The following is an 11,715-nucleotide window of genomic DNA, read 5'->3' as shown; positions in this document are numbered from 1 at the left end:
TTGGCAGGAGCAGGGACCGAGCAACGGGAACTCACCCCGTCGCGGGGATTCGAACCACCGACCTTCTGATCAGCAAGCCCAGGGGGCTCAGTGGTTTAGACCACAGCGCCACCCGCGAGGGAAGAAGGAAAGGCCAAGTTAATGGGACTTACCGAAACAGACCCCACACCACTGCTTTCTTCTTCATCGCAAGGTAAAATAGCGCAGCATCCAAGGCATCGTTGTTCCTCTGAAATGCTGCTTTTGCAACCTGTCGTATTTAGGAGAAAAAGAGAAAGAAAAGTCAACAGTATCACAGAGAGTAAGGGCTGCAAGCAGATTAAACTACGCAAATTGCAGGTGATCTGCCTCTGGCCTTTCACCCAACCAACCTGCCTTCAACTGCTTTCCCTAAGCAGCAAAAGGGCATATTCCCATCATTGTTTTGCCTTCTTTCCTAGAAGCAAAAATGTATGGTGCCATCGCTGGTGCCATTACCTCTATCGTATCTGCTTTTCTCAAGCTCCTAAATGAAATAGCAAACTAATAAAATGCTTTGATTTTTGTCCATGATAGTATCCTGCTCTCTCCTGCTCCCCACCCAAAAGCCTTTCTGCAAAAGGAAAGTAATGTATCAGGGTAGGTAGGTAAACAATAATAATTGATTGATTAGCAGCAATATTGATCCTATGCATGCTTTTCTATGCATGCTCAGCGTTGGACAAAATAATACCGTAATATGAAACATTTCTAAGCATATTAGATAAGCTCGATGAAAATGTCGACTCAATGTGTAGTGGCCATGAAAAGGGCAAATTGCATGTAAGGGATCGTTTGAAAAGCAATTGAAAATAAAACTGCCAGTATCATAATGCCATTACACAAACCTATGGTGTGACCATATTCGGAATAGCATGGTCGCCTCATACCAAAAAAGCTATTATAGTGCTATAAAAGGTTCAGAAAATGGCAACCAAGATATCAAGGGGATGGAAAGATACAGCCATTATGGCTAGTAGCCACTTAGAGACCCATCCTGCATGAGGGGATACGGGTGGTGCTGTAGCCTAAACCACTGAGCCTCTTGGGCTTGCCGATCAGAAGGTCGGCGGTTTGAATCCCTGCAACAGAGTGAGCTCCTGTTGCTCTGTTCCAGCTCCTGCCAACCTAGCAGTTCAAAAGCATACCAGTGCAAGTAAATAAATAGGTACTGCTGCGGCAGGAAGGTAAATGGCGTTTCTGTGCGCTCTGGTTTCCGTCACAGTGTTCCGTTGCGCCAGAAGTGGCTTAGTCATGCTGGCCACATGAACCGGAAAGTTGTCTGGGGACAAACGCCAATTCCCTCGGCCTGAAAAGCTGAGCGCCACAACCCCATAGTCGCCTTTGACTGGACTTAACCGTCAAGGAGTCCTTTACCTTTTCCCCCCACCATCCTTCATTAATTTGTCTAATTCTCTCTTAAAGCAATTCAAGGGTGGCCATTTCTAAATCTTGTGCGAACAATTTCAATGTGGGAACTATCCACTGTGCAAATAAATGCTCTCTTTTGTGCGACCTGAGTCTTCCAATACAGTGGTGCCTCAGGTCAAATATTTAATTCGTTCTGGAGGTCTGTTCTTAAACTGAAACTGTTCTTAACCTGAAGCACCACTTTAGCTAATGGGGCCTTCTCCTGCTGCTGCTGCCGCCGCACCGCCGGAGGCCAATTTCTGTTCTTATCCTGAAGCAAAGTTCTTAACCCGAGGTGCTATTTCTGGGTTAGCGGCGTCTGTAACCTGAAGCGTCTGTAACCCGAGGTATCACTGTATTCAGCTTTATTGGATGCCCCTGAGTTCTAGTATGAGGAAGGGAGGAAAACTATCTATTTCATCTGCATCAGGAATAGTTTTAAATACCTCTGCCATGTTCCCACTGCCCAAACACCCTTGCCTTTTTTTGGCAAAGAATAGTCCCAAATGTTGTAATGTTTCCTCAAAGGCGTGTGGCTCTAGCTTTATTATTATTATTTATTGAATTTATATACTGCCCTATACCCTGAGGTCTCGGGGAGGTTCACAGAATAATATATTTGGTCTTGTGTTTTGAACAATTCCATACCAGCTCAAACTTGCTTCGGGGAAGAGCTTTGGAGCTTTATGATTGTAACCCCAACAGCAAATCTATTTAGGCTCAGAATAGTCAAAGGGCATTTCCCAACTTAACCACAGTTCTACAGCCAATCTCTTCAAATGGCAGCCTGTGATCATATCTTGCGTGCCTGCATTTAAGCTGAGAATAGACAGGGGAAGTCCATTTTGACACATTCTTTAAGAGTTCTCTTCCCATTCTCACACAATCCCAATAGCTTAATCTACTTCTGCCAAACTACAACAGCCTTCGGGATGCAATTTTCCCAATCTCCTACATAAGCATTGCCATAAGCTTTAATAATAATAATAATAATAATAATAATAATAATAATAATAATAATAATAATAATAATTATACCCCGCCCTTCCCGGTTCTGGAAACCGGGCTCAGGGTGGCTAACAACAGATTAAAAACACTTAATTGATGCTACAAAAAAGGAGCATAAAATACGGTATAAAGCGAAAATAACAATAAAATCAAAAATCAATTTAGGGGGGAAATCCATCCAATAAACATAAGATGATCACCAGGGCTAGCTGGCTAAATTAGTCCCATGTGGGCCAGCGAGGAGACCAGGGGAGAACCAGCTGTGGGATCCCAGAGCAGGTAATCGTCATAAAAAGGGGGAGGGGAGGGAAGGCCCCTTTCCAGCTCTTTGAGGTGAGGCAACCAAAACAATGCCCAGGACACCAAGCGAGGTGACCCCATAGATTTGTATAACGGCAGGATGAGACGCCTCAGAACAATGTGATTTGGAACAAGGCAGGTTCAAAGGCTCATGACCTTCCAGCTATCACCAAGAATGGTTCAAATTACCTTCTCCATGCACCTTCGGAGTGTGTTAATGTTTCTGACCCACCAGCCTATCCCCATAGTTCTTAGTTCGGACCACTGGGGGTCTCCTCTTTGAATTGCAGGGATCATGTTGATTAACTCTTCCTCTGCCTCCGAATGAAAAGCCCAGGCAAAGTGGCATGTAGAAACACCTAAATCGTGGCACAGGGAAATCACAGGCAGAAGGCAATTACAACATGGTGAATTAGATCAGAAATAATAGCCTAGGGGGAGGTGGGAGCATGTTTGACTTCCTGGTTTTAAAGCCACTGGGGACATATGTTCATAATTTGCTAAGAATGATGCAAAAAATGCATTTTATGCAAATTTTGGAACAAGCGTGCATTCAGAGCTTTAGAATTCAGAACATTAATTTAAGAAAAACCGAGTGTGGCCACCTCCAATTCCACCAATCTAGTGAATAAAATTGTCATCATAACCCTAGTATATCTTGTCCTTTTCCCTACCCAAGGAGTCCAGGGCAATAAATAAATAAAAAGGTTAAAGCAACACAACTAAAAATAAAATACAATGTATTTAAAATATTTTAAAACAATTATAAACATCTAAATACCAATCCCATAGTCTCACTATTAGTAATTCAAAGTTCCTGGTATCTTTCAGCCACTAAACACCTTTTAAGCAGCAATGTTTCTAAATCCCCCCGAACCTGAATAATAAAGGAGGCACCTCAATGCCACAAATGGGGAGCCATCACCAAGGAGACCCTGCCATGGGTCAACACACAACAGCTCACACAGTCACTAGATACCCTATTCTTCCCATTGTTTGCTGCGTCTTAGAGTGATTCGCAACAGGCAGTTCGCACCAAAGAATTACCTTGATGAAGTAGCTGAACGCGATATAAAGGTGGGAGTGATGTCAGAAGGCATGTATGCAAACGCATAGCTAGCAGGTACCGCAGGCCGCATTCATCTAAAGTTTCTCTCCCTGTGAAAACGCACCAAACGGTTAAAACACAATACATGCAGGTGTCCGTGTTGCTTAGTTACAACATTCATATGAGGCCTTTTCAAACAAAAGGTTCTCAAAACAATTTATATATGCAGGGCATAGCAGAATATTCAAATGCACACGACCATAGTGTGACCTTATAACCATTGATAACTTCACCTTGTCTTTTTAATTATTCCAGATACTTGAAATGCTTTATAATGTGAGGCCAATAAAGGTATTTGATTGACTGATTTGGGGTAGGTTTGCGGGTTGGGCAGAAGGAGATAGGATGTGCCCATGCAATACCCACCTGGTGGAAACTCTAGCTCACATGGCCCTTAAATGTAAAATGTATGATGATCTCTGCCAACAATTTCTAGACCATCTATGTATTCCAAAATGGAAACCAGAGATGGAGGTTATGTGCTTCTTATTACAGGTGAGAGACCAGGAGCTCACCAAGACAGTAGCTAAGTTCCTGTATTTGATTTTCTGTCGCCGAAGTATGCTACAGGATCCTGCCCTTGCTGGAAACCCACAGAGATGAGGCAGATTGCTCGCCTCTTCTGCCCTTTGGCGGGTGACAGTGCCGTTGGGGTGACAACGAGATCGCACTGGCCTATCTATTCTGAATGTATTTTGAATGTTCTTATGTGATGCCAACAAAGGTTACTTGACTTGATTGACTGATTGATTGCATGTGGGATGTGTGGATGGGCCCAAGCAGGGTATAGTTATGAAATATATTTATTTAAAATAAATCAGAGGTCAACAAGAACTCGGACACTAATTTGAAAATGTCTTGCGCCACTTCCTAAATGTCGCATCTTCCCCTCTTGCCTCAATAAGCATTCCACGAGAAGGTGGCCAAGTTGTTTACCTGAGTAATGCTTATCTCTGTTTTCATCAAGCTCAGTGCTTGTGGTAGCAACAGTGTCTGCCAAGGCGACCAAGAACATCTGCTCCAGGCGAGTAAGTCCCGGTAAACTGGAGTGCATTAGATGGCTTGAGAGGACGCTGGCATGCTCTCGCCCAAAGTAAGTCGGCCCGTACTGAGACAGGTTGATGACTTTGGATTTATGCTCTCTCCTTTCCGGCTCAAAATCAATGAAGTCGTCCGTCGTCACCTGCTGAACCTGGAACAGATCTGAATAGTGATCCTCTGGCTTCCTTTTGGCATGGTCTTGTGAGCCCTGGGGCCTTTTGGTCGCTTCCTCCGTTTTGTACGTGGAATCCTGGTCTGCCGAAAGCAGCGCGTACAATGGCAGCGGAGGGATAGAGTCAATCTCTGTATAGTCCCGGGTCCCCTCTTTCCCCGTACTGACCGCGTCCTTTGCGGTGCTGCCACTTACGCTGATGGTGCGAGAGAGGTGCCGTTTGGAGCCGCCGTCGGCCGACTCGGGGTCTTTCACAATGGCAACTTCCCCCGCAATGCATTTCACCAAATGCGAAAGAATGGCTTTTGCTCTGCGGACTTTACCCAGGTCCATCAGCTCCAAGAGCTGGGTTGGGTGGTACTGCGGGAGGGTAGGAGAAAGGACGTGGGCGGCTTCAAAAAGCCCGCCATCTTGAATCACAGTGGGGGTTCCGAAAACATCGTCCACAATGCCCGCTCCGTCGATGATGCTGGTTTTCTTGGCCATCCAGCTGGTCTTCAATGGATCTTGCGTGGGGGAGTCTTCGCCGAGGAAACATTCGCTCTCGCTGCCCCCTGATTTCATGGCATGCTTCCACTGTGCATAGACGTGCATTTCACAGTCCATTCCCACAACCAGTATCCCATCTCTTACCCAAGACAGGGAGACTGGCAATGAAGGGGTGCCGTCTACAGAGGACACCAAGTCTATGGACCTCAGCAGCACCCATTTGGACCTTATGCCTTGCTTTATGCTACCACCTAGTGGTAAAGTAATGACGGCGACCCCCTCTTTGCTGCTGGTTTGCTCGGTCACAATTCCCGAAAGCCGGCCGTACATGAATATATTGGCACCCATGCTGACCGTCAGAATATGTGAGCCGTCTTCTTTCGAAACCCAGTCCAAGTGGACCAAATGCTTGGTGTTCGGCATCAGGTGCCGATCCTTGTTCAAAAATACATCCATTTTACTATATACAAATAAATTGCTGTCCACGCTCACTCTCGAGTCAAGGACGCTCCCCACTTCCACTAGATCGTCCAGGTGAATCGTCTGCTCCAAGACCCATTCCGACCCTCCGGTGGATTCACATTCAAATATACAAACGTGCATAGAAAATTCTTTGGAAACAAAACCGTTGTGTTGCATGGGTTGTTTGTATGCCACAGCCAAGCGCCCCGTATAGGAACAGCTGACAGCAACAGGCCTTCCCGAAATGCCCACTGTGCTGCTGTCGTCATCTTTCGAGTCGTTCATTAAAGGCCACTTCCTCCAGTGATAGGTTTCCTTCGTTTCATTTCTGCTGTTCACCACCGTCTCAACAGAGCACCTCCAGAACCGCACTCTGTCATCCGAACAGGAAGTAACCAGCAAGTAAGGTGCGAGGCAGACTGGGTAAATTGATGAAGAGCTCAGGTGTCCTAAATGAATCAGAGATTACTATTATTATCATTATAAAAAATTGTATACCGTCCTTCATATGAAGATCCCAGGGTGGTTCACAAGGTGAAACAGCATTTACATGACACAAACACAGCCTCCTTAAGAGAGCCCGCAAAAAGTTACTAGCCTGCTGATTTGTGGCAGGTCTGTGGTCCAAACAAGTGAAACTTACACCCTCTTGAAAGTTAAAAAGCTTTCCCCATCTAGGAAATGTCTGCAGGCAACTGGCTATTTACAAGGCTGCATGAAGAGAGATCTGTTTTGATTTCTTAGCAGTATCAAACATTTCAGTCTCCAATCCATTTTGTTTCTAATTCATGTTTCTAATTCACAATATACAAGAGTGAAAAACTACATCCAAACAATTTTTTTTTGCATCTATAGGGTTACAGAGGACCAATGAATGCAGAATTTGCCCAAAGTCTCAGATCGGAAACCAAAGTTATAGGAATCAGTGTAACTAAGTATTGAATCATTGTTTTACCTGCAGAAGGAGTAGCTCGGACAACTTCTACACCAACTGGAATATCCAATGGGCAACTGTAGACCAAGCTAGAACTCAAAATAAGTTTACTAGCTGTCTGAAGATTAGCAACAGATGAAGAACGGGGCATGGGTGCTGCACCGGGTGAGGTATCTGGAGATGAGTCGACAGTCTGTTGCCCAGGTATGCCCAGCTGGTTTCCTGATGGTTGAACTTCAGCAGACTTTGCTTTAAAGATGCATCATTACAAAAAAAAAAAAGTTCAGTGTGTAACAAGGACATGCTTCCCATTTAAAACATAGGCAAAGATTTGATATAGCATGCAGGGTGAAAAGCTTTAAAAGAGGATTAGACAAATTCATGGAAGACAAGACCTTCAATGGCAGCTAAAACAGATATATGTTTTTTGCCTCCAATGCTGGAGGCATAGTATGTCTCTGAACAGCAATCTCAAGTGGGCAGAATTTCCCTGCTAGGATCTCTTTGCACATGTCTATCAAGCAGGTCCACAGACAAGCACATAAACTGAAATAAGGAGAGCCCTGCTGAGTCAGGCCAAAGACCCATCTAGTCTAGCATCCTGTTCAGATGGGAAGGCAGGATCCGAGTGCAGCAGTGTTCTATTCATGTTTGCTCAGAAGTGAGTTGCAGTCCCACTGTGCTCAATGGGGCTTAAAGTAAAAGGTAAAGGTACCCCTGCCCGTACGGGCCAGTCTTGACAGACTCTGGGGTTGTGCACCCATCTCACTTAAGAGGCCAGGGGCCAGCGCTGTCCGGAGACACTTCCGGGTCACGTGGCCAGTGTGACATCGCTGCTCTGGCGAGCCAGAGCCGCACACGGAAACGCCGTTTACCTTCCCGCTAGAAAGCGGTCCCTATTTATCTACTTGCACCCGGAGCTTACAATGGGGCTTACACCCAGGTAAATGTGCATCAGATGGCATCCTACAATCTTTAGCATGGTCATTAGACCCCACTGAAGAGTTAGGAGCATGTAACTTAATGCATCTGATCGGTTTTATGCAGCCTGACCATGCACAAGCTTAAGGAGAAGCATGAAATAGGTTTCCTGACATGTCACTACTGTGATTAAATGCTCACAAATGTTACACAAGTGAATAATTCTAACACACTGACAGCAGTGCAGCAATTAAAAAAAAATCAATACATCTCTTGTGCAAACAGAGACCCTTTGCCTACTAGGGCTGGGCAATATCAGCTTTCCAACATTGCAATGTACCACCAGCCGAACATTGCGGTGTAGTGATACATTGCAATACTGAAAAGGGGAGGAACGAGCACCATTGGCCCTGGCCCTGCGAGGCACCAGGGTGAAACCGCTGCCACTCCCAGTGCAGGGAGGAAGGAGGGAGCAGAGAAGGAAGGTAAGGCGCAGGTAAGCCCCACCTGCGATGAAGACACCATCGCCCTCTCGCCCTCAAACTGGTCCCAGACGACGTATTGATACATTGCCCAGCCCTTTTGCCCACAAAGGTTGTGCCACTGAAATGAGGGAGGGTCAGTCTGCGCACAGAACCGTGGACTTGCATGCAAAACAACCCTAGTTGGGGGAACCGCCAGATCATATTTAAAGGGCCTTTACAGGAGGAGGAGAGGAAGGGAAAGTTCTGTTGCACCAGCAGAAATGCCTGCAATGATGGAACACTGTTCTAAGTGTGACACTGAATACAACCATTGGCCCAATGAGTTCATTATTTTCTATGCTGAATTTCCAGGATGAGAGTGGCTCTCTGGGATTTCAGACATAGAATGTTCCCTGCTCCGCCTGGAGACTGAATCTGGGCAGTGGCGTAGCGTGGGTTGTCAGCACCCGGGGCAAGGCTAGTAATTTGTGCCCCCTAACCGGTGGATTTGCGCCCCCTAACCAGTGGATTTGGGCCCCCTAACCCTAACCCCCAGATGTTGCGCCCGGTGCGGCCGGCCCCCCCTGCACCCCCCATGCTACGCCACTGAATCTGGGACCTTCTGCATAAAAGGCAAATGCTCCACCGCTGAGTTATTCTGTAGCTCTGCTTGTCTGGAGGCTTGGGTGGTATTTGCAAATTCTGCTATTGAATTGTTACTGGATTTTATACACTGTCTTATTAGCTGTCTTCCCCCAGCTGCAAGGCAGGATTTTAAAAAATGCCTTAAATCAAGCAGTGCATGATTAGAGTAAAAATACATGTTCATCTGGAAATTTCTTCACTCACCTACACATGCTTGAACAGATTTAAGATGCAGATGCCACATGTGAAGTATGGAACACCCATTTGTGTCTTTTTCGATTACAACTAGATAAAACTTTTCGGAGAAGGGTGGTGGCCGATAACCTGTCCAAAATCAAAACCAAATATTAATGTCAAGCTGGCATTTCAATGTAAGTGATATTTATAAGCAAACAAACAAACCTATAGCCCAGTCTTCCTCCCAAAGATGCCCAGGGCAGCAATGACATTTTATGAAAAATGGACCACGCTGTAAGGATCACATTAAAAAAAAATACCACTTTCTGCTGCATTTTAAATACTGTAAATCATTAACTAATATGTTCACAGTACATAAACCTAACAGTGTACGCAAGAAAGAAAAGTTAAACCAATCTGATTTTAAGTCACAAAAACTCAGAAAACCTTCTGACTTCATTGTTCCAAATTTGAGGACACACTTTCAAATTTCATTTTACATTTTGGAAGTGAAGTCTCACCTGAAAGTGGAGTGTTTTAGGCTTGTTGAGAACTTGTGTATTATTTTAGCACATAGCAGTACGAAATGTTGTAGTGCGTGAATTGTCAGAAACTGCTCAATGTTAAATACTGTTACAAGTTTTCGACCAAAAGCTACCAGATACAAAATACCGCATTGCCAACTAGCAAAGGATGTCAAATAGGAAATATATTGGAAATATATGGAGAATGTCCCCTGAATAGCCCCAGCAGCTGCCAAGCCCTCACTGCAGATACCTTTAGGGGAATTTTGGCTCTACGTACTATTCATTCTTCAAATGGGCTACAATTCTAGAAGAAGAATTGTAGCAGTTTAACAGTCAATTCCTCTTCCCAAGGAACTCTGCAAATTGTAGCTCCATTTTTTTTGGAGGGGGGGGAAATCTCCTAACAACTCTCAGCACCGTTAACAAACAGTAGCTCTCAGGATTCTTTAGGAGAAGCCATGGCTGTTTAAAGTGTTATGATAATGCTTATGAAAAAAGGCAGGTAAGTGGGAATATGATAAAAATGTATAAAATGATGCATAGGCTGGGGGTGGAGAAAGGCATTTATCTCCCCCCCCAAATAATATTAGGACCCAGAACCACTCAATGAACAAGGGAAAGTAGACAGTAACTAAATTCGACTATGGAATTTGCTACCACAAGATATACAGTGGTGCCTCGCAAGACGAAAAGAATCCGTTCCGCGAGTCTCTTCGTCTTGCGGTTTTTTCGTCTTGCGAAGCAAGCCCATTAGCAGCTTAGCGGCTTAGCGCATTAGCGGGCTTAGCGGATCAGCTGATAAGCAGCCTAGCGGCTTAGCGGATCAGCTGTTAAGCGGCTTAGCGGATCAGCTGATAAGCGGCTTAGCAGCTTGGGGAAAAGGGAGGGGAGGGGGAAAAACCCGCAGGAACTCGCAAGACATTTTCGTCTTGCGAAGCAAGCCCATAGGAAATTCGTTTTGCGAAGCACCTCCAAAATGGAAAACCCTTTCGTCTAGCGGGTTTTCCGTCTTGCGAGGCATTCGTCTTGCGGGGCACCACTGTAGTTTCATAACAGCCACCAACTTGGAGAGCTTTAAAAGAGGATTAGACACATTCACAGAGGGTAAGGCTAGTCAAGGCTACTAGCTCCAATGGCTAGGATCTTGGCTGCTGGAGCGCATGAAAAGAAGAGGAAGATGGCGGTCTTGTTTGGCTTGAGGGGGTCTGGTTGACCTCTGTGGAAAAAGGATACTGGATTAGTCGATCCCATCCAGCAGGAGATCTTCTGCTGCCTCCCAGGGGCACCACAACATTCCCTAAAGATTCCTTGCTTATGGATAAGAGTAGGGTACAAGTGCTTCACTATACCTTTGGAGGGCTGGAAAAATATCTCGGTTTCTTTCAGCTCCGTATCCTCTTTATGCGGTTTGTATCCCAAAATGAAGTCCTCTTGAAAGACGTGAAGCAATTGCGTGTTTGACCCACACTAGAAACAGCGTTAGACAGAAATCAACAGCTTGCACCAAATAGTTATGCACAATAACGTACAAGGTATCCAATCATATTCCATTCGCGTTGTATCATCAGCTATCACAGGTGTGGGGCAGCTTTGGCCTGCCTGGTGCTTGCTGAATTACAGTTCCCATCAGCCCCAGCGATCATGGCTGAAGGCCAGGAGTGATGGAGTTGTAGCTAAGCAACATCTTGAGGACCAAAGGTTTCCCATCCCTTGATCTACATAGAAGGCAGCTCTGGCTTCCATCCAGAACAGCTGCCACATGGTGCTTGGTACCTTCAGTGCTGTTCCAGCTCTTCATTCCTGGGATTTTCACTTTGTTTTTCTAAATGCACAATATTCTTTAGGCCAGTCTTCATCAAGCAAGCGCCTCCCAGGTGCTGCCGCACTCTGACTCCTATCAGCCCCAGCCTGGTCCCTGGCAGGACGTCCCAGACTCCTTTTGATCTCCAAAGTGGAAAGGGCAGGATCATTTCCTTTACCATTAGCAAAAGCTTTGGGAGTCATGCATTTCAGCCCGACATAGGGAATCTAAAATGCTG

At 45.4% G+C, this 11,715-nt stretch overlaps 1 protein-coding gene across 10 annotated transcripts in view; it reads right to left on the bottom strand.

Moving 5' to 3' along the window:
- Nucleotides 1-11,715, bottom strand: part of DMXL2 (Dmx like 2) — a 109,178-nt gene that overhangs the window by 46,179 nt on the left and 51,284 nt on the right. For all 10 annotated transcript variants that reach the window (XM_081888317.1, XM_081888314.1, XM_081888316.1 and 7 more), the window contains 7 exons: nucleotides 11,026-11,143; nucleotides 9,177-9,296; nucleotides 6,964-7,191; nucleotides 4,781-6,457; nucleotides 3,784-3,894; nucleotides 2,926-3,095; nucleotides 153-250 (listed from right to left, as the gene is read on the bottom strand). In XM_081888317.1, the coding sequence (XP_081744443.1) occupies nucleotides 153-250; nucleotides 2,926-3,095; nucleotides 3,784-3,894; nucleotides 4,781-6,457; nucleotides 6,964-7,191; nucleotides 9,177-9,296; nucleotides 11,026-11,143 (2,522 nt within the window). The remainder of the gene's footprint in view (nucleotides 1-152; nucleotides 251-2,925; nucleotides 3,096-3,783; nucleotides 3,895-4,780; nucleotides 6,458-6,963; nucleotides 7,192-9,176; nucleotides 9,297-11,025; nucleotides 11,144-11,715) is intronic.

The sequence above is a fragment of the Podarcis melisellensis genome (assembly GCF_964234715.1).
Source record: "Podarcis melisellensis genome assembly, chromosome: 14".
Taxonomy (NCBI): Eukaryota; Metazoa; Chordata; class Lepidosauria; order Squamata; family Lacertidae; genus Podarcis; species Podarcis melisellensis.
The sequence above is the reverse complement of the archived record's forward strand: the minus strand, read 5'-3'. Positions and strand labels throughout refer to the sequence as shown.